This window comes from Poecile atricapillus, chromosome 3 (assembly GCF_030490865.1).
Source record: "Poecile atricapillus isolate bPoeAtr1 chromosome 3, bPoeAtr1.hap1, whole genome shotgun sequence".
Classification (NCBI taxonomy): domain Eukaryota; kingdom Metazoa; phylum Chordata; class Aves; order Passeriformes; family Paridae; genus Poecile; species Poecile atricapillus.
Genome location: NC_081251.1, coordinates 51,948,371 through 51,971,905, shown reverse-complemented (window position 1 = coordinate 51,971,905; position 23,535 = coordinate 51,948,371). Strand labels below are relative to the sequence as shown.

The 23,535-nt window shown below is 35.3% G+C and overlaps 1 protein-coding gene across 19 annotated transcripts in view; it reads left to right on the top strand.

Annotated features, from left to right (window-relative positions):
* Positions 1-23,535, top strand: part of TRDN (triadin) — a 231,918-nt gene that overhangs the window by 25,179 nt on the left and 183,204 nt on the right. For 18 of the 19 annotated variants that reach the window (XM_058835672.1, XM_058835685.1, XM_058835682.1 and 15 more), the window contains exons 2-3: positions 12,377-12,586; positions 18,663-18,710. In XM_058835672.1, coding sequence (XP_058691655.1) covers positions 12,382-12,586; positions 18,663-18,710 — 253 coding nt within the window. In that variant the 5' untranslated portion in view covers positions 12,377-12,381. The remainder of the gene's footprint in view (positions 1-12,376; positions 12,587-18,662; positions 18,711-23,535) is intronic. The other variant, XM_058835677.1, reaches the window with a different exon arrangement.

Here is a 23,535-nt window from a genome sequence, read left to right as displayed (position 1 = left end):
TTATGTTTCTAAGGAACTCTTTTGAAGTTTTTTCCTTATTTGGAAGGTAACAGTTTGAAAATTAGCAATATTATATATTCTCTGAACTTAGATGTGGGTACAAGACAGATTCATTCATAGACTCATTTGCTGTTAATTTACTTGTGGCTAAAACTCAGGTGTTGCTCACAATTTCTAAAACCTAGTCATGACCTCCTTCTGCAGAGAGGTGTTGATTGATTTCAGCTGGCAGAAGGAAGGATGCAGAGAATGGATGCAGTTACCAAAGGAATTTTGGTTTTTCCTCAGGTAGCCTTAAAAAAATCCTAAATCTTCATGGTTTTTTCAGTGTGTACATGAGATTCCACGAAAACATCTGCATAGGGAGAAAAAGAGAAAAGGAAAGGTACCTAGGGTTCTTTACCTGTACATGAATATTACATAATGATTTTCTCATCAAACTTAAACTGAAAAGTTTTTCACACATTCCAAAACTTGGTTAGAGCATAATCCTGAGTAAAAATGGATTATGCTATGGCAAAATTATGGTAGCTGGTTCAAGAATGGGTCTCAACATTTTCAAAAATATCTCATTTTTCCAGATTACTTAATATTGATTTGAAATAAAGATTTCTTCTAAGATGTGATTATCTGGCATAAGAATCTATTAAAGAAATATTTTTAAAATAGTGTAAGGATTTCTCAGCTCTTGAGAATTTCAGAATACATGTTAGATGACAGGTGTGTTGTGAATATGAACCCTCAACAAAGATCAACTGTTCTCACTGTGACAGCATATCCTACATGTCTCAGCTGCCCTTAAAGATCATGCTTTTTTCCAAATAAAGATGGGAGATGAACGATATTATCAATTTAGCCTATCAAGGTTAAACTTCCACTTCAAATTACAGTTTTAGGAATTGTTATTGCAAAAAAGAAAATGTTGAAACACACCATTAATTTTTACCTAAACAATGAATTCTATTAGTCTGTGTCAGTTTAAGATCCCTCTTGTGCCCTAAAATGGAAAGGATATTCTCCAAAGGATTCTTTCAGACTAAAAACAGAAGAAAAGAAAAAAAAGCAACCCGCACCCAAAGCCTTCAGATGAACTATTTCTATGATTGCCACTGCTTCCTAGAATTCTTTTCTGATGGGAACACACTGAATACAAAATGTATATCAGAAAAAAATTTGGGTTTATATTTTTATAGAAAAATAACTTTAAAAGTAAGTTTCAGAAAACCTAATTTCCCTATTCAAATTCCCTTCAGAAAACCTATTTTAGGTGCCTATGTAGTAGGCACTTTTAGCTCTTCTGTAAGTATACAGATGGAGTACTCCCCTATTTATTTGAAAATAACTCCCTGACAGGGGATAGACCTTGGTTCATCTGTTTACTGTAGCCAACTACACTCTCCTGGGAAAGTGGTTGTACTATTTTATGAGCCAAATAAGTTTTCATAACAGCACACTTTCAGTTTTCTCTTTCACAGACAGGATGACCTATAATGTAGTTGCAAATTACCATTTACAGGTGAGATCTAACAGCAACCATAGACAGTTAACTTGCCACAAGCACTTATTTTAGTTTTCCCTTTCTGTCAGAAGAGAATTTTTTGCTGCAATTTTAACAAAGTTTTTTACATATATACATATATATACATACATACATATATATAAATATATATATATGCATGCATATGCGTATATGCATATGCATAACTTCATATTGCAATTTCTGTTTGCCAAAAATACCTTTATCTTCTGTCTCTGGTGAATGACCTTCAACTGAGTTCCTTCAATATGACTTATGAGTATATATGTTCAAGCTATGCATGTGATTAACTCCATATTTGAGTGCTGTAGTGACTGGGTAGCTCCATATGGATGTCTAATCAGACTTGCACCATAACTTGCAGAGAGTGTAGTAAATTATTGTTAGAGCTACTTTTGTTTTCAGAGTCTGTAAATGCCAGTCCATTAAGACATATAAAATTACACAACCTTCACGATCATGTTAGCTTGGAATAAAAGAAATCAAGCAAATAATCTTATTAACCATTCCTGAATACACTTATTTGAGAGAAAATAGTTCCATCAGAGGAAGCACAGATCTGAAATTGTCTTTACAGTTTCTTTATACTGGTAGACTTGTCCAGAGTGAAGATAGGTGTGTGGAACCTACTATTTATTCTAGTAACTCATTATTTATTAGGACTACTATCATTTTACAGACGAGAAAAGATTAATTTTTTTTCAACAATTAACAATTAGTCAATTTTTTTTTCTAATCCCCTCTGAATATTTCAAGGATGTGTAGAGTTGGGTTTCCAAAATCTAATAACAAGGGAACTGCACACAGGGCTTTCTCTTCAGAAGGTCTACTGCTATTTAGAGATAAATGGCAATAGTTTTTCTTCAACTTTCATTTTGACATTTGAAAAGATAAGATGTACCTTTCAGCTTATATCAACTCAGAAGTGTGTCTAAATACCCCTTTGGCATCTCCTTCTGAAATGTCAGATTGCTGAGATGAGCGAGAAGGGAAAACTTTTTGCTGTTTCAGAGCACCAATTTATTTCCAAAGAAAGGAGGGTATTACTACCAATCAAAAAAATTCAGACACAGGACCAAACAAATAATGGATTTTTCAGGCTGCTGCTAGTTTAGGACTGAGTGTTCAGAATTCAGTTGCATTCTTACCTCATCTGCATACTGAGAAGATGGAAATGAAACATTTGATTTTAAAAAAACCCACATTTCTAAGACAATGTAAAAAACATAACAAACTAAAGAGATACTTAAAAGAGAAAAATGTATATTTATAACCTTCAGATCATGAAAAGGTGAAATCTGGTGCCTTTTGAAAAGGAAGCAGCTCAATGTCCCTTTTCCATACCCTAGTATATAGTTTAAACTGCAGTAAATGACATTTCTCTTGCTCTTATCAAAGGCACATCCTCTAGTTTTGATTTTATAAAATAATTTATCTTATTTTTATTATTATTATTCACTCCTGTGGTCTGCTAAGTTCTCAAGAAATTATTGCAAAAAGTGATATAGTTTTAATTAAAATCTGTAAAATTTCCCAATAAGACACATTATCTTTTAAACCTGATTCTTAGGTCTTCCCTTACTATTTTATTTCTAAAATAATTTCAGGTATCAGTTATTGCAGATAGGTTTACAGTACCATCAGTCATGTAAGACTAACAGCACCAGAATATCTTTTAACTACTGCTTATGCCGTCTTTGTCTGAGATATTTGAATAATCAGAATCATGTAAAAGCTTTCTTAAATGCATATGCACACAGGAAACAGTCCCACAGAGCTGGAGTTCATATCAGCCTAGTGTTCTTTATAAGCAATTTTGGAGTGAAGACATTTTTACACTTCCTTGCTAAGTTATGAGACAAGATTTCTTCTGCTTAATTTGAAGTGTCAACCAATGCTCTACTAGACTATGGAATTAAAACATTTAAGGAAAGATGAAAATTCAGCTTCAAATCTCTGAAGTTCATCTTTTAATGTGATTTAAGATTCATCTTGTATGAAATTTCAAAGGGATATGGGCATCTAAGTCCTTCAGATATCTGCTGACCTAACCAGGCCCTCTGAAGTCAAAGGTTAGAAGTATATTAGCTGAGAGGGAGTTAACTTATTTTACTGCTGATTGTATTTTAAAGCACAGTGTAATTTAGGTAAAGCTGAAATTGATTTTCACTTCCCCCCCTTGAAGTTCTCAGATTGCTTCAAGACGTGTACAAATAGGTAAGTTCTTCATATGGAATTTATCTGATTCTACATTTCATACCTTGGCCTATTCCAGAAAAAGCAATAGCTAGTATTAATATTTCTTCAACAGGACCCAGTGATGCATTCCTGAAAAAGCAATTTTCTTCAGGGAAAATCTGATTGGAGCAAAGAGACCTTTTTGCAATTATGTATACTTGTTCCTTTCCAAAATCGCCTGATGATCTTTTCTATCAGTTACACTGGTTGCTAGCACAAATTGATTTTCTTGACCGTTCTTCCCAGACTTTCTTCCCTACTACACCATTCTATTCTCTGAGATTTTCTAGACAAACCATCCTCTATTGCTACTGCTTGAATTTTGCTCCTTGATCAGTAGGGAGGTGAAGTCCAGATTGCCTTCAGGGAATTCTGACTCCTTTTGTACAGCAAAGGTCCAAATCCATCATTTGAATCTGCATGGCAAGGAGTTAGCCATATATGTCAGCTTCTTCTATGAAGTACCACCAATCTTTTATATACACAAAAGTATTTTTAAGGCAATGTTTGTAGCTATCCTCAGGGCAAAAAAAACCAACCAGATACATGTGTTCAAATAATTTTAGCAGATGACAAACTAAGGTTTGAAAGTATCTTGTATTTTTCAGCAGCCACCAGTTGAGGAAAGGTTTTAAGTTCAGGCATTAAATTCTTAGACTCTGCCCTGCCAGTATACTTGCTCAGCATTCAAGGATATGAAATAAAGAAAATTCCTGAGTCAGAGATTATATATTCATATTCAAAAGTCCTTTTTCCTTACATGTAGTTATCCAGTTCCTTCTGCAACCTAGTTGTACATCACTGGAAAGCAATTTTCTGAACGAACAGCTATGGAGGTTTTCTAGTTATTATTAGTTATTTTCTTCTGTGATCCTTTACTTTTTTTCCACATAGCCCATTGTAGTGTACTGTATCTGTACTGGGATTTCATGGAAATATTTTGGTAATGGGGGAGGATACAGAAGTGGTTCCTGGATGAGGTTTCCAGAAGTTTCCCCTATGTTTGACAGACCCAGTATCTTACGGCCCCAGGATGGACCAGCCACTGGCAAAGACTGATTCCATCATGATGAGAGTAGCACCTCTGAGAGAAAAGACTTAGAAAGGGGAGAAATAAAAAAAAAACTTCAATCAGAGGGAGAAGAGAGAATAAGTGAGAGGAGCAGCAGTGCAGATCCCAAGATCAGTGAAGGAGAAGGTGTCCCAGACACCTGCAGCCCAAGGTGCAGCCCATGGTAAGGCAGGCTGGCTCCCTGCAGTCCTTCAGGAGAGCAGATATCCACCTGCAGCCCCTGGAGGACTCCACACCAGAGCAGGTGTGTGCCCACAGGAGGCTGTGAGCCCATGGAAGCCCATGCTGGAGCAGGCTCCTGGTAGAAATGTGACCCTCTGGGGAATCAATGTTGGAGCAGCCTTTTCCTGAAGGACTCCACCCCACAGAAAAGAGCCATCCTGGAGCGGTTCTTGAAGGATTACAGCCCACAAGAAGGCCTCAGGTTGAAGAAGTTCATGCAGGGTTGTCTCAATGGGAGAGATTCCATGCTGGAGAAAAGGAAGAGTGTGAGTCCTCCTCTGAGAAGAGAATGCCGCAGATACAGCATATAATGAATGGACTGACCACAACCCCCATTCCCTCTCCCCCTGCACCTCTGCAGGGAGGAGAAAGAGAAAATCTGGAGTGAAATTAAGAAAGGTTGAAATATTTGGATTATAATTACCTATTCTGATTGATTCAACTAGGTTCCCCAAGTCCAGTCTGTTTTGCCCATTATGATATCTGGTGCCTGATTTTTTCGTGTTCCTACCTCAACCCATGAGCCTTTTCTTATATTTTCCATCCCCTGTCCAGGGAAGGAGAGGAGTATTACGGCCTTGGTGAGTGCCTGGCATCCAGCCAGGGTCAACCCACCACAGTACCCTAAGCAACTACAGTTATTACAGTCCCAAAATTAATGTCAGATGTTAGTATACAGCATTAATAGTTTCTAGTTTTCATCCCATGGTAGTGCTGTTAGTATTATTTACTGATACTGTATGAAGTACACTGTTTCTTTGGACTTGATAATGAAATGTCTTTATAGAATGTATCTTTTCTTCTAAAAGCTGCTTATTGAAATCGATGAAATGAAAAGATTGGTGTACATAATTTCTTGGACAATGAATAGAAAGATTAATACTATCTACTTCTTTAAATTATCAGATGTTCTGTATTGATCAAAAATAAAACCAATACAGATATAATAACAGAAAAGGAAATTAAAAACATACACAACACTAACCACCATAATAATTATAAGTGCCTTTTCTGAATCCAATCATTCAGTTAATTTTCATACACCATCTTCTCCATATTCCATAATCTCTATTCTATTTCTTTTGTCATGTAGAATTGGTTGCTGCATAATCTCCAGCGCTGCTTTCCACATTTCATAAAGATTATTACATTTTTATAACTATCAATCATCGATAAATCTGCATATGTTCTTCATTTGCAGTCCTAGACACAGCTTTCTAAGCCTCTAGTCTGCAGAAAGAATACCTTAAAGTCTGAGAAGTTGTGAATGCATACATGATATGTGTTGAGAGGTTTTTCTGTTTGCACTTTAATTATATAAATAGTAAAGCAACACTTCAGTACATAGTGTGATGAATTTAAAATTCTGGTGCCAGTTGTGAAACTCCATTTATTTATTTTTCCATTTAGGTATTCCAGTGGCATTCACCATCCATATGTACAGGGATATAATTTTGTACAAAAGAGAAGAAATTGCTGAATGTCAGTCATCTCAGGAGAAGATTTCAGCTGCACCCCTAAATAAACTAGCTTTTCTTAAATTTTTCACATTTCTGCTCAGAAGGTTGTAGAAGCTTGTCCATACTCAGAAGACCTACACTAGTTTCCCATCACCCATTTTTGGGCTGCACTGTGGATCCTTGTCCTACTCACAATTTATTGCTGATAAAAGTGAGAGAGAAGAGCTTTCAAAAAAAACCTGAATCTACCTGTTGAAGTTGTCTTTCTGTATTTCTATCTCCTCCTCAGTGTTAGAAAACGTCTTGCCTGTATATTTCCATGTATGTCCAATAGAAATCATGATCTCTATCAGCAGATGTAGCTGAGTTTCAAATCTGTTGGAGTTTGCCAGGGCTACAGATCTTCCACGGAAAATGGTTTTAAATCTACTTTAATTGCATCCTTTAGTAGTATTTGGAGATCAAAGGTTTTGACCAGCTTCAGTGCTCTTACTCTTTCTTCTTTGAAATATGCTGCACTCTGTTGGTTGTTATCCAGTATCTGCATTTTTGGCCCCTAGTGCTGCCCAGTTGAGACGATAGAGGCTCTCTGTTCAGTGAATACAGAGGATCCTGAGGATCTCTTTTTTCTCTGCTCAGCATTTTGTTTTCACATAAATATATAAAAAAGATGAAGTGCATTAAAAAAGTCATTAGGTTACTTTAGGAAATAATATTATTACTAATATTTTATTGTAAGGTACTAGCTATTGACCATGGAATTAATTCAGTCTTTTCCTTTGTGTTCATATAAGCCAAGGAAGAAGAAACCCTAGCAGAGGGTTTGAAAGAGGAGGATGTCAAAGTCAGGCATGAGTATCGCCTGAACAACAGGTGTAGGTGTAATCCTTTCTTGTGGTAGAAATAATTTTCCCCACGTAGGGAAAAAGTGATTATTGCGATGCCTTCAAGTCTGTGGACTCACTGAGGCTGATGTGCTGATCTTGAAAAAAATGCAGCAGATTATCTTATATCCATTTCCCAATTCTTCACTGAAGGGTTCTAATCCCTTGTCCTCTTCTCCCTGCGGTACCCTACTTACAGCAGGCTGAGACTCCTGCCCGTCCGATTGCAGCAGTGGAGGATTGATAAGGTCATAGGTTAAAGCCCAAGGCTTGAGCTGGAGCTTAACATACAGTGTCGATTTATACAGCCATTTTTTCTCTTTCCTGCTTCCTTAATTAGTATTTAAGTATTCCAAGTGAAGTGGAATAGGTCAAACAGGAGCCATTAATGTCAAAATCTAACAGCTCTCTCATTTAGAGTAGACTGCACTGAGGTTTCTCACATCCCAACTGCATTGCCCTAGCAACAATATTATCATTTAAAAGTGAACAACCTCTTTTTTTAGTATTGTGACTAGCCCACTGCTTATAATATGCCTAGCCTTAAAATGGCATCGCACACTAAATATTTTACTTATTTTTTTTCCTGTTGGCAGAATAAGACTGTGATACATAAAATAGTTATGAAGTAACATAATTACAGAAAATTACTCTTTTACACCTTAATGAGTCTGAGTGGATTAGGTTTATTCATTTGTTTTGGAGGTTTAGTTTTGTTTCATTTCATTTTTCTACAAGAGTAGAAGGTATAGCAGTTGAACTGTAAAATCAAGTACCCATCTCTAACCATGGACTCCTATGCTGATTAAGTTTTAAGGAGATAATGCCTCAGCCCACAAATACAAAGGGTATTTTACCTAGGCTGCCAGGACTACAGGCTCTCTGGACTCTAAAAGTCACATGGTGTTCTCCTCAAAGTTGTCACCAATTGTCAAGGTTTATTCATACTTGCAAGACCTTATGGGTCTTCAGATTGTGTTCTAAGTGACAACTCTGAAACCAGAGGAATAGTAAGAATCTCCGAGTGTTAGCTGTTTGGAATTTAGGAAATCAATCTGTTTCTGTAAAGGTGACATTTGCGACCTGATGGGGTAGTCCTGTGTGCATGAGAAATTATGATGTGCAGTCAGAGGTATTCATCCCTGGAGTAATCTTTTTATAGAAATGTATATATAACTTTTTTAAGTTCCCATCCTCATTGAAAATCAATAGTAATCACAGCCCAAAGTGCCAAGAGGCTCTTGCAGACATGTGGTGGTGGATTAAAATTGGATGGCTGAAATTGTAGCAGCCTTCAGCTGCACCCTCCACCCCTGTGATGGATGTTGCCTCTCCCAAAGCAGGGACAACTGATCTGCTCATGAATCTCCTGACCCACTGCAGTGCTCATCAAAAGTAAACTGACTTGGATTCAGGCTGGCTGTAGTATGGACACAAATTTGCCTTGAGAGAGAAAATGTTTATTATATGGATGGTAAGGATACCTGGAAAAGTTCAGCAATCTGATTTTAGCGTGCTGCTGAATGACTTCTGCTAGTTGTAAAGGTAGAACTCAACAGGCTCCATCATGTGATTTCAAAGCAACAAAAATGCCTGTCTTTCTTAGACCCCCACTGGGCACCTGAAGCTCCACTTGGGCAGGAGTTCTGCCCAACTTTGGCACTTCTCTGAGAAAAAGCATCACTGCTCGCTGATGTGATGGAAACATTGTAAATATATCCCCTTTTTTCTGTTGTCTAGCTCTGTACATATCATCACTGATGGTTTGCAGGGAAAGTTAGCACTGGTAGGAGGTGCACAAAAATGAACAGAGCACCTAGAAACCCAAAAGCAAGAAACAGGCAGAGAAAAGCATGAGTATAGCACTTGGGTACTACAATAATAGAATGTTTGGAGGAAGAGTGAGATCATCTCAGTGTTACTGCCTCTTCATTTTGGAGTCATGAAATGGTGATGGTATCAATATACAATCCATCCTGCTTGAGATTACATAGCAGCACACAGTGTCTTTCTCAGGAGTCATCAGATCAAATCCTCCAGACAATTTTGTTTATATAGGTATCTAGGGACATAAAAATCTAATTTCTATTTGCTTTAGTACATCCTGTCTGGGTTTTTTTTTTAGGCATTTCCAAAGTAACTGTCCTGTAGATTTTGCCTGCCAGTCCTGTGAGGATGTCTTTGATGTATGTAAAGCAATTCAAACAACACTGGAGATGTTTCTTAGGTCCCTGAATCACACTGCAAGCACCTGTATCAGGAACATCCAGCAGCATAACGGTATTTTCCTACATTGACTTCCAGTGAAATTTGAATCAATAGCTGTTCACTCACATTTTAATAAATGCAATGACAGCAATTTTATTGCATAACATCGTGAGTTTTTAAGGGGAAATCTGACTTGACTACATCAACAGCCAAAAGCTTGCCATAGATAACCTTCTAGCACACTTTAGCTCTGTCTCTGCAGCATTGCTCTGATTTATAAATCATCAGTTACTATTTTCTTCACCAAAGAAGACACGTATTGGTCTGCGTTTGAAAAGATAGGTATACTAAATAGTAAGGAAATATTTTACATAGCAACAGACCTAGAGGACTGATGCTTTGACTGGTAATTTTAAGTCTATATCTGTATTCACACCTAGAGTTTTAATTGTTTGTATTATAACTGCAAATATCTGCCACTAGGATGTCCTTGAAGACATGCTGTGGTACTAATCAGATTTGTCAAGATGAGACAGTACCTTTCTATTTATTCTCTCTTACACATCATAAACTCTGACTGATATCCCCAAGGGGAAAAAAATGCATAATGTGTCATTTATGACCTGTTACATGCACAAATTACTTGCATCTTGTATGCAGTAGAATTAAAAAATGCTATTGATTTTGAATTTGACTTAAGAAGTTGATCTTTATTGTTAGTTGTCACTTGGCAGATTTTTCCTCCTGCTGTGTATTACTTGATCTAAAATCTTTGTTTGGGGAAATGGAAGCAGTGATGGTATTATAATATTTTTCAAAAAATGTATACATTCTATCTTAGAAGATAGCTGTTATTTATATGCAGAATAAATACTCTATAAATAAGAATAAATTTCAAATATGTAACAAAAAATTGTAATATGCCAATCTTATTTTGCTTTTACAACTCTTGGGTAGCAGAGCAGTTTTTCAGGGCTTGAAGCAAGGCATTGATCAGCACAAGATGCATGTGCAGAAGCAAAATTAAAAGGCAGAGCTAAGGAAACTGGTCATTAATACAATGCACTGCGAAAATTTAAAAAAAGAAAAAAAGAATCCTAGAACAGATTAAGGTATGAATTTTAAAACTCAGCAGGTATGACAGATTAAGAATTAGGGAACCTCTTTCACCAAAATTGCCCTTCCCAATTTTATATGTTTTTGTCAGATGCATAAAGGGGCATTTCAGTATCACTTTTGTATTTTGTCTTAACCTTCTACGGGAAAGGATAAAATCCAATATTCATTATCAAAAGGATTAAAAGATTTGTTTGGGTAAAATAGGAATGAAAAATGTATTTGTGTATCTATGGGTAATATTAATGATTTTATCCTTTCTTCATTTATTTATTTAGGAATATAAATGCTGAGATTTTCAAAGAGAGTCTAAGTACAAGTTGTGATGGCAAATGTTGGAAAGACTTCAACAGCCTGTACCATAATTACAGCAAAATTTTATCAGTGTCTATTTGTCATTTTCTATGTCAAAAGTGAAATTGAATCTGCTTGCCTTCATGTACAACAACTCTGTCACACAGAAAACATCAGTTTTATAGTTTGCATCAACTGTGACAGAAGACAAGTGAAAAGCAAAGATTTACACAAACCAGCAGACACCTGATCCCTTGAAATTTTAGATATCTGTGTGGGCAAGGGTCCCTTAAATCACTAAAATTAATTTTTACAAGCTGGTGTCAACAACCAGACCAAGAACATGTGTAATATATCCTTGAAGATTTTAACTGCAGCGTACAAGAACTTATTGCAAACTCTGTGGAAATACCATAGTCTACTAGTTTCAACTGTGGTGTTAGGAATACTTTTACCATTATTGTATACAATGGAGAAAAAAATACCTCCCTAGATTGTTTAGGTTATCAAAACATATTCTATGAAGCAAATTAAGTTGAGAACTTTCAAACACGATTAGTTTTCAGTTACCATAGTTTTGATTTGTGTCCAGAATTAGTGTTTGTGTCCAGAACTAGCATTTTTAATGGCTCAGGAAGGAGTAGGTTAAGTAAATACTGTTACTGTCCATTACATAGTTCACATGTGTCAGCTGGTCACTTAGCTAAGTAGCATTCAACATCCTACCAGCCTTTTGTTATCAAACCTATGCTTTCTGGAATGAAGTCTGTTTGGACATTGTAACTCTTGTTTCTTAGGAGATTACTTCATTAAGTGAAAAATTCCACAAACAGAAGTATTTAAAAATCAGCTGCAATCTTATTCACAGCTTTTAAGGATTCTGGACATGGAAATCATTTGTGTTTCTGTTAGATGAAATGAAGTAAATATATTTCTATTGCTACTGATACACGTCCTTCACAGCAGAATTCCAGCCAAACCTCAAGTGGCATAGATGCATTAGCTCCATTAAAGTCAATGGAAGTTCACTTAATCACATCACCTGAGAATCTGGCCTACAGCCCGTAACAAGACAATCCTTTGGAGGGTAATAATATTTTATGCTTTCATCAATCACTCTCCTAGGCCTGTAGCTATTTGTGGTAGACTAAAAAATGTCATATTGTAATAAAAAAGGCTGGTTGTGACTATTTCTTCCAGAAAGTGCAAGAACCTTTTTTTAGTAATACAACGTTCATATTTATTTTAAACATTCTGATGACAAAAAAATTTCAAAATAGCATTTACATTCCTGGCTTTAAGGCTCCAGGTTGTCACATCGTTTTCCTCTGTTTTGTCTGTCTAGGACACATGTCAACAACCACGACGATAATAGATGGTAAGAACGGATCTGTTCCTTCGTCATCCATGAAAGTGGGCAAGAAATCAGTGACAGAAGACCTCGTGACAACGTTCAGCTCACCAGCAGCATGGCTTCTTGTTGTTGCTCTGATTGTTACCTGGTCAGCAGTAGCTATTGTAATGTTTGACTTGGTGGATTACAAAGACTTAGCAGGTAAAACTTAGCAGCATATTCTATTTGACACCTTGTATACTCAGATTTAAAAATTTATTAAGCAGTGTCTATTACGTACGTATGCCTGTGTCTCAACTCCTTGGGGACAGCACAGTGTCTCTGCTGAGTTTACCAACAGAGAAGATATTGTGAGAAATGTCAGAACACATTAGTTTACACCTCATACACCTTTATAATTGAAATCTCTCCATTTTGCAGCCCATTCTCATCCTGGAAAATGAATATATTGACAGTAATGTAAAATGTATATGGGCATGTAAAGTCAGATTTCTGTTTTCTAATTTCTATATAATTTTTTTCCTAGAAAAACAAAATTAGTATTAATTCTTATTTTCAGAAATATAAGGTCTTTAATAGTTGCCTTGAACATTCTGATATCTGCTTACGCAGTTCAATGATCGGAAAAGGAACATGATAATCCATAAGATGATCTTCAAAAATCATAAGTAAAGAGGACCAGATTCTCAATATTAGCTAAGACCAACCCTAGTTTTCAATAAGCCAATAACTCTAGCCTAATTTTGAGACTTGGCTAGATAAATGAACAAAATCAAGCTTTAGGTTATATATTGATTACTGTGGGCAAAGATGAAAATGATGTGGGTGGTACAAGAACTGTGATTCTAATTGAGCAAGAGAAAAAAAGGAATAGAAAATAGAAATAGAATATTTCTGCTTTTCATCTGGCAGTTATATATATAATAGTTGTAAAGGGTATGTAGTGTTCAGTAAGCTTTCAGTAGTAAAACCTTTGTGAGGTGAACAGACATTAACTGTTGGCAAACATGCATGTGAACCAGAAAACAAATAATTAGGGTCCTTGTCTTCCTTAAATGAGAACACCAGCTCTAAAGTTATTGCATCTGTCACAATAATTAACTAGGAATTGAAATTTGGACTTCAGCCTTTTAATTCAAAAGAAATTGAGTTGATGTTTTGGAGTAAATTTCCTAGACTTAATTAGTTTACTGATAAATTCATAATTTTTTTTTTTTTTCTGTTCTGCTATATATGAATATTGACTTCAAGATTTACTTAGAAAGCTTTTGAAACACATATAGATCTTGAAAGAAACCAACAAATTCTGGATCAATAGACATCACAGAGCTTGAAAGGTGGAGAAAATATACCACAAAACTTTTCTTAAATTTTTTTCTCATCTATCTTTGTTTTCAGAAGGACATCTCAGGAGTACCAGGAAAATATAAAGTTATTTTTGAGAGATCCTTCCAAAAGAAGCATCAGATTTTTGTTTGTACACCAAACACTTGATGCTACAACAAAGAGAAAAACCAAGAAAGAGAAACTGTCATATTCAGCTTTATTTTTCCATATTAAATATTAATCAGTCAGTCAGTTAATCAAGTTCTTAATATGTTTTCAATGAACAGTCAAGAACTAGGGCACAACTCAGACTAAACTCTTAAACTCGGAAATTTCTGAATTGCTTGTCAGGTCACACATGCTTAATAAACAAGTCAGTGTAATGCTAAGTAATAAGAATCCATATTTTTACCAGAGTCTGAAGGCAACTTTCCAAGCAGATGGAATTCTGTTCACATTGTATGGGTTAAATGAACTTAAATCTCAGTAGTGTTGATGGCAACTGCCATTTTCAGACCACGATTTAGAAATAAAACAATGTAAAATTTAATCTGTAGGGTGAGTTTTTATTTTGTGAAGGTCTCTGAGAAATTATACTTTAGTATTTTGAGTACATGTGTTTGTTTCTTTTCCTTCCCAGCAATATTTCTGTTCCTAAGTGATTAATTAAGCCAGCATTCAAATTAGATCTTGGTCAAACATTAAGAGAAGGAACTGCTGTACTTCTTTCGACCAGGATTTATTAGATGGTTTTCTGTGTTTATATACATATAAGAATAGTTGCATAGCTGTCATCATAACCCCTAGCTTTTCACTCCTGATTTCTTACTGGGTTTGTTTTGACTTAAACCCATTGATTTGTAAAAATTCCATGGAAATAGCTGAGGATTTTACATAGAATCACATAGCTGGCATTATTGATACAAGAATGATTTTCACTTTAGGACAGCTTGCCTACAGTGGAAGTAATGTCTCCTTTTCCTATAGAAAGTAAAATTTGAAGCATATGTCTAAGTGGCTCCTTAAATATAAAACCCAGTAATCTTTTTGTCTTGGTTTTGATATTGTTCTTTGAAAAACCAGACCTACATAAAAAAGAGAAAATAGCTATATTCAGGACTGTACATTTAGCTTTGCAAGCATAAGTAAAATTAATTTCCTAGTTTTCAAATGCAAATGAAAGATGCCAAATAAATTGTATTCAGCTGTGTGTTTTTTAACTCCATAAAACAGAGAAAATTCAGTGCATTTTTCCTCAAAGAACACTTGCCTTTCATAAGCCAGTGCATTCAATTTCTTTCCCATTTCTCTACCTGAAGTTCCATGAAGTTCAAGTTGAGGAAGTATGCATAGCATATAATGAGGCAGGCTGAGAGAGCTGAACTCAGCCTAGAGGAGACAGGAGGGTGACCGAGGAGCAGCCTGCAGATTTCTGAAGGGCACTTACAAAGCTGTGACAGAGGATTCTGATCTATGGGCTCCCACAGGGACTCCTGCTACGTTTCTGTGCCAGAAATGACCATCCCCACAGCAGCGACTGCACCACGCAGGAGGGAGTGCAGCAGAAAGCAGGGCAGGCTGACCTGGTAAACCAGTCAGAGAAATGTGTGGCTGAGGAATAGATGTGGATTTTTTTCCCCCTGATTACACTAAAGAGCTGCTAACCTCTGGAAAATACAGGGAGTGCAATGCCCTAGATTATGTTGCCAAGAGTATGCAGAGATCCACGGAGCTCAGTAAAAACACTACATGAGCTGAGTAGGAAGTACCTTAAACTTGAACCTGAGCATTCCTTTCCTTGAATAATTAACAATTTTACTCCCGTTTTCTGAAATGCAAACAATTCCAAAAGACATAAAGTATATGTATTTTAGCTCTTATATATTATTTTAATTTCTCAGTATGAACTCCAGACCACCCTCTGTGATTACAGTGCCAGCCCTTAGGTTTTGTTTCCTGATTGCTATGGTTTCACATTCTTTTATAAATAAACTATCAAGTTTGAGAAATTTTGACAATTTATATAAGATGAAATTTGTCCCAGAGCAATATGAAAAAGAGATGTTTAGTTTCATCCTAAAGTATATGTGGTAAATTACATTCTGCTGGCCATCTTTATTCAGCATTTGTAAAGTAGCTTAAAGAACTGAGGGAGGCTGAGGGAGACTAATGCTTAGGGCTCAGGTAAGTGAAGTTATATTACATGAATTCAAGCTTTGTTCATAGAAAGATTTAAGATACTGTATTGCATAATTTACACATCCAGAACATGATGGCTGTAAATTCTATAGCACTCTATATTATCCAGGGGGTGCTGGTTATGATATGAAATATATCATAACAGGGGGACCACGTGTCACAGGTTGCATGTGTAAAGCTTTGCTTCCTGAGTGATTATGAAATAAATGGGCAATTATGTGTCAGTTTATTCAGAAGTTAGGGCAGGGATAGAATCTGCAAATCAACTTCAGCTTTAGCAGTGGATTTCGAGGAAAGTATGAGGCAAGAATTAGATCTGTACTGAAAGTTTCACCTCTGTTCTATCTACCCAGAAAAAGGAAATTAAATTTTGCAATGTTGTGCTTTAGTGCATCATGCTCATTTCTTTGAGGAATCAAATGAAAGCTTGCATTCCTATCATGCTGTATTGTACAACTCTGGACATGACTGAAATATTTCTAATGTGGTAAGAAGATGACATGCATTACAAAAACGTGAGAGAAGAAACTACATATCTCATGCAGTACACAGTGTGCTATTATGGAGTAAGTAGTATGCCACATTGAAGGATCCCTTATATTTTCAATATTTTCAGAAATTAATAAAAAAATTAATTTTGGTTTTATGTGTGCTTTGCAACAGTTCATTACTTCCGTCCTTTGTGTTAGAAAACACATCTTTTTAACTGGCTCCATAACTCATGAATGTATTTCATGCATTTCTTGTACACATAACTAGATTACACATTTTAATTGGTAAATGCAACTCAATAATTTAAGATTATTTTAGTCCTTAAGATTGACTGCCCATGAATCCATATTTGCTAATGAGCTAATAGAGCGTTCAAAATTCCCTGCCATCTCTGTGACCAATTACAGCTAATTAACATCCCCCTAATTTCAGATCCAGAGTGTTCAATATTCAGAGTAAATTGACAGTGATTTAGCAAGTCACCTAAAGGCCAGACTAAATCAAACCTAATGAAACCTCACCAAATCTATGAAACCCAAAATTACCTACAAAATAATATAAGTGAAAATATAAAAAACACACACAACACACTTAGCAGAATGAGCTTGCTATGTTGTTTTCATAAGTAAAACAACCCCATGAGTACACTCTTTGTTGGGGATAATTTGTTTTGCTCACATAAAGGGGCTTTTTAGAGACCTGTAGCAAAGGCCGATCTTTTTTTTTGAGGTATGCCTTTAGGAATGAGGAGTTAACAGTGTATGGAGCTCCCATCCAGTCACATGCTTTCTTTAATTATATTTTTAAAATTTTTTTTTAAGTTAATGTAAAACATCTGGCCAAATGTTGTGGGGCCTCCCAGAGTAGCTTCTGAATAACACAGTCTGAAGTCACCATTTCCCTGCCTGAACTTGTGGTCATTTTTATTACTATCTTGCAGCCACAGATGGACTTTGTCTGGCCTTGGGGAGTATATAATCATTAAAGGGAATATATTATATTTCCTATAAACATACATTTCCCCCTCTAATATCATCTCACTGTAGTCACCCAGTTGGGCTAATGTTCACTGGAAAGTTTTAAGAACTACAAAAAGAAGACCTATTTTTGCTCTTGTGTTTTATGACTATATATCCACCAGCTTTAAAACTGAAAATACATTTACATTTAATCAGGAAAAAGAATGCACTTCTGGATTCGTTTAAACCACCAGCAAACTTAATGGAAAAAATAATTTTTTCTCTTTTTCAAACCTGCAAAGCCCTAGACAAGACTCCTATTTTAGAATTTATCAAAACTGTGCTTCTGCAAGACATTTCTTGCTGTATTTATAAATTTCAATTCAAAGCATGATTGAACAGCTTATCTATTTCAAAGTTCTTAATGAATTTCTTAATTGAATTATATGAGGCTTCAATTAATGTACCTAAAACCTACAAAACATTTTTTCTCTTCCATGATAAAACCCATTAAAGGGATTTAAGCCCAAATCCAGTTTAAAGAAGGGTTGCTCAGATGACATCTGGTTTCTCAAGTTTCAGTCTGCAGCAGATTTCATAGCTGAGTTATAAACCCCTAGAAAATGAGTTTATACTAAAAAGAATGACAGTCTATGAGCTATTGCAGTATTACAAGTGCTGCTTTCATCCCAAAAGGTCCAGTGTATAAAAGACAAATTTTGATAGTTCAAACTTTGTGAGGTTATGTAGTTGAAAATATGAAATTCCAGAAACCGTTTCAATGTATAGGGAAGGATTTAAGAGGAGACTTCATGCCTAAATATTATTCATGGGACACAAAACACAAAGCAAATTTCCAGTGCATAATGCTATCTGTGAAATTTCTAATTTTAAACAAACAAATAAAACCGGTAATTCATTTCAGTAACAATTGCAGTGATGCAATTCTTTGGTTATTTTCTGTTGAAGAAATTGAAGTAACTCAACAAGAAGCACCTATATATAATATATTCTTTTCAACAATAGAATTTGTTTGTGATTTGTGAAAATACTGTGTTTTGACCACGTTTTTACCTTGTTGTGATTCACACTGTATTATCTCACACGTAAAGCATATTGTTTCTCTTAATGAACTCAAATTTCTGTCACAAAACAGCAACCCCACAGAGATTAAACAACTCCTCACTTCACTCCTTAAGTGTTTCCTTTAGCCAAGAGACAGCTGAGAATATTCTTTATTACTAATGGTGTTTCTTCATTTTTTCTATTGACCTTTCTGGGGTTCATCCTGTTGCCATCAGGTATAGCCACCTACTCACAACATTGCGATGATCCCTGTTTCCCACCTGGTAAAGACCCTCTGCCTGCAGTGTTCTGAGTATGTGTGTGGATGATGGCAGAGCATGGGCACGAGCAGAGGCCAGGGCACGGCAGCACTGCTTCTCAGCTAACCCCAACTCTGCCTGGCTGGGGCTTGCAACAGCCTACTCCTCATTTTCACATCATGCTTGAAACAGATCTGACAGCTAGGAGATGCCCCCAGCCAGGAGAGTCCCAGGAAATGGTGGCAAGCTGAGGTACTAATTTTACACCTTAAGCACCCTTTAAAAATGCTGTTGTACAATTATCTAACAGCTTTTTCATCTGAAGATCTGTGTTCTTAGTCAGAGAAGTGAACCCATAGAATGAAACAAAATGAAGCTTCAAATTATTTTAGATAAAATGTGGTTCAGAAAACACTACCTAATGAAGATCTGGACTATCAAATCAAAACCTTCCAGCTGATATCAAATCAAGTCATATAAACTACACTTGAAGCCCATCCTAAACATACAGTCCTGTCAACATGTAGGGCTATATCAAATGGACCTGAAATTACTCAGTTACTTTGTGAGAGTTTGTGAATTTCTTTGTTAAATTTTGGCAAGTAAATTCTAGTTATAACTGCTGCTTTGTTGACTTTCAGGTGAGGTTTCCTCTATGAACAGATAATTATCTAAGGTTGATATTAGAAAGAGACAGCTACAGGCTGTAGTCATAATATTTACAATATACATACTTATAAAATGGAAATTACTGAGAAAGCTGACTCTGCACTTTCTTTGCCAGATAATTATATGAAATATAATTAAAAACTCAATTAGTATTTTTATACTAATAATTCAATGGTACCAACCAGAGTTTTACCTGTTTATGACCTAGAGCTCTAAGCTTGATAAAAATGTTAGTCTATGAAATAGAAACGTAAGACCTAAGGACAGTTTTGTTGATAAACTGGAATGCTAATAATAGGAGACAATGTGTATATTGAGTTTAGTATGTTAGATGCTACTTTTCAAAATATCACAGAGTAGAAAGAAAGAAACTTACAAATATATAAACCTTCAAATTAAAATACAGGTCTCTATATTTATAATAGAATATTTTACTAAAAATAGCATATGTTTTATTATCTCAAGCTAGTGTTAGGCTTTCATATTTTATCAAACACAACAGAAATTCTGTCTTCATCAGCTGTACCTTGTCAGTGTCAATGAATTAGTTTATATCTCATAGATCAATCTTTGCACCAGAAAATTACCATCATTTGTAACTTAATTGCATTCAATTCACTGGAGTCAAAATATGTAATTGATGAAAATCCAACAATTATTAACTAATTTGCTACGATTCATTAAAAAAAAAAAAGCTGCCTTAACATAGGTTCAACTCTGAGTAGACATTTAACTATTTGACAAGCTAAAAAAGATTGATAGGAAGTTACATTTCTGTCAGAGTTACTAAGACTCGAATAATGACTGAAGTGATTTGCACAGATAATCAATTAGTCACTTTTTGTTGTACACTTCACAAGAATAAATGACACAGACTATTAAACTTAACTAAATTTGCTCTAGAGGCTACAGCAAATCATACCATGTGATTACTCAATTCTTGTATCCAAAAATCACTTTTAAAGTACCCATTATCAGTCCCGATGGAAAAAAAAAAAGGGGTTTCTGTTAAATAATAATTTGTCACATTAGGAAAATTACATTCTATCTTCTTGTTAACAAGAACATACCTAATGCCAATTGCAGGACTTGAGAACTTTGTCATTGCCTGGTTTCAAGTAGATGTGTTAAATGTGAGTTATTAATTGCCATTAAGGTTAAAATTTGCATTTAAAATGATTTGGAATTAAGATTGTGAACCAGGGAGACTTCAGAAATTAAGAAATTAGTTGTTCAGAATTGTTGTTTTCACATTTTTAATCAAATAACTCTTTCTGTATTAATAATGCTAGAGAACTACAAGGAATTGTAACACTTAATGTGCTGCTTCAAATTACATAAGGATTTTTAAGAAGTATTTAATACCTACAACACATCTGAAACGATTTCCTAAAAAATTATTTTAAAAATATTTGCATATGTTTAGTACAGAAAATCCAAATAATCTTCCAGATATCTCCAACAGCTAACAAACAGTCTCCAATCAAATTCAATTAAGTTGTTCTACAGTAAGGCTTCTTTGTAAGATAATATACAAATTCCTCCCATTTGATTGGAATTCTTCCTCTGTCAACTTTTAACTCTTCCAAATTTCCACATTTTCCAGAAGGTTCTGGAATTCTGATTTTTCCTCCAAAAAGAAAACAACAAAACTGGTACTGTTCTCATAGCAATGAACATGCCAGCGCAAAAAAAGAGGAACTTTTACTGATCTGAAAAGCATCTTTTATACTGTACCAAGTAATAAAAGTCTTTGACAAACAAAGTGTTCTCGCAAAGCATTTTTGTGGAATCAGTGCTGTTCTGGAATGTAAGTAATTTATCGAGGTGAATAGTTGTATAGACTTGGAATTAATTATGAATTTAAAGCTACAAATCTAAGTGCTTATCCAAAGTGTACATTAACAAGAAGGATTTAAATCTGAAACAGCATCACTAGCAGGATCCATGTCACATACCTCAGTAATATGAAAATAAGGTGACATGTCCATGCTAATTCTTCAGACTTCTTTTTTAGTCAATGGAAGGAGTGAGTATCTTTGGAAATTAGTTCATGTAACCCTTAAACAGATTTCAGAGGAAAGAGAGACACTTGCCTTCTTAAGGTCACAATATGTCTTTCTGCACTGGCTTTTGAGGGAGTTTAGGAACCACTAGGGATTCAGTACCATCTCAGGTATATTTCACTAAATAAGATAATCTGAAATTAAACTGTGATTAAAGGTAATTTCCTAGTGTCAACTAAATTCTTCAATATTAATTTTATGTTTCATGTCAGAACTTAACCTTTTCAGTAACCATTTACTCCTTTCCCCTCCTTCAACAAGCATTTATTAATTGCTTCCTATTTTATCTAAGACAAAAAATTGGCTCAATCCTTATTTAAAAGTAAAACAAAGTTAAAACTTCACACATCTGTATCTATCTGAGAAATATTCTGTATAAAGGCTATTTAAAATTTAAATTCAAAGTCCTGCCCACTCTACTTCCAGAACAATGGATTTTATATGATGATGTATTAATTATAGTTTGGATTAATTATATTAGTCTATAATAATATTAGTTACAGCTACAGATTAGTTAAAATTCTATATTATGTGCCATATGTTATCAAAATAAATATATTGTGAGCTCACTTTTAAAATAATTAGTCTTCTAAGATTTGCTAAGAAATGACAAATTGGATAGAAGACTGATAATCCAGTTGAATATGTTGACTACAAGATGACAAAAAAAATCTCATCATGTTTTTCAACTGCTGAACATCTCTAAATTAAAAAATATCAAGTTCAAAGTTTTTTATGAAAACCTGAATTCTTTCATCTTTGCTTTTAAAGCAAGAGCATGCAAGCCTTGTGGAAATGGTTGTCTTTCTTTGCATGTGTGTGAGGTAAATTGAATCTTTCTCTGTACTTGTAAACACCAGAATTGTTTAATTTCATTTGTTTTTAGTGTATTTCATTCTGCTGCAGACCTCGTAGCACCTGGTATCGTCAAAGTTGTAGGGAGAACTAAAAGCATGGATTTAATCAGTCGTAATTTTCACTTCAGCTTTACTCTGTGAGGTGCTCTTAAGAATTCTAGAACATATCATTGCTATTAGCAGTACTGTTAAAAAATTTGGGAAATGCAACACAAGTTAAACAGAAAATCTGTGCAAAAGGACATAATTTCCCATGTCTGTGCCACTTGTTTCAGATCTCAAGTGAGCTCACAGTATGTTTGAGTACAAAATTTAATTTTGCAAACACCAATAAAGTGTCCTCTACGCAGCTCCAAACTGATTTATCAAAACTTTCTACGTCAAACAGGATTTGCAACTTGGGCCTGTTAACATAGGCATGACTGAACACACAATTTTGCCTCTGGACACTTATAATTTCTAATCCCTTTTCATAGTGTGGTATGAAGATTTTATGAATTAAAGACCAGGATATGATGTTGAAGACTGATTCATCAGCAAAGATGGCTTGCCTTGGGGTGGTTGGAATAATTTCCTCTGCTCTTGATCTTGCACTTCTCTGAGCATTTCCCTTGCCTGCCCGGGGGGGACAGCTCTGCTACCTGTGAAGCAGAAGCAGGTCTTGAACTTCTAGTTGATAGACCAGTATATTAAAATAAATTGATACCAGTTCTTGTCTAGTTTACAGCTGTAGTCCCTGTGGCTGTAAAAAGCTGTGGCTGTAAAAGCAACTGAGCCCTCCCTGAGCAACCAGTGGGTAAAAGGAGGGTGGACAGCCACAATGAAAATCGAGACAGCTGTCCAAAGTTAAACCATCCCTGCTTGTGAATCAAAATCTTGATTATTCTAAGACACCTCTGGCCATGTCCATTCTATCAGTCCACTTTGACTCCTTAGCACTTCTAGATTAGAGAAAAGTGCAAATGGCATCAGGGGTCAGGTCACAAATTTACTTTTTAAGAGCCTAAGTAGAGGTATTTGTTATCCTGGTTAACGCTTGAGAAGACAACTTGTGGCAAACCACTTGAAAAAATTAAATCTCTACATCTCAATGCATTAATACAATGCAAACAAATAAGTGTCATGCTAAACAAAGTAGATATTTGTTGGTTTACTACTCAATCTTTCTGAATAAAATGGTGTGCACAGTAGTACACTAAATTAATTTCTTTGCAATTACGTCATTGCATCATGACACATCTTTAATTTATTTGATGT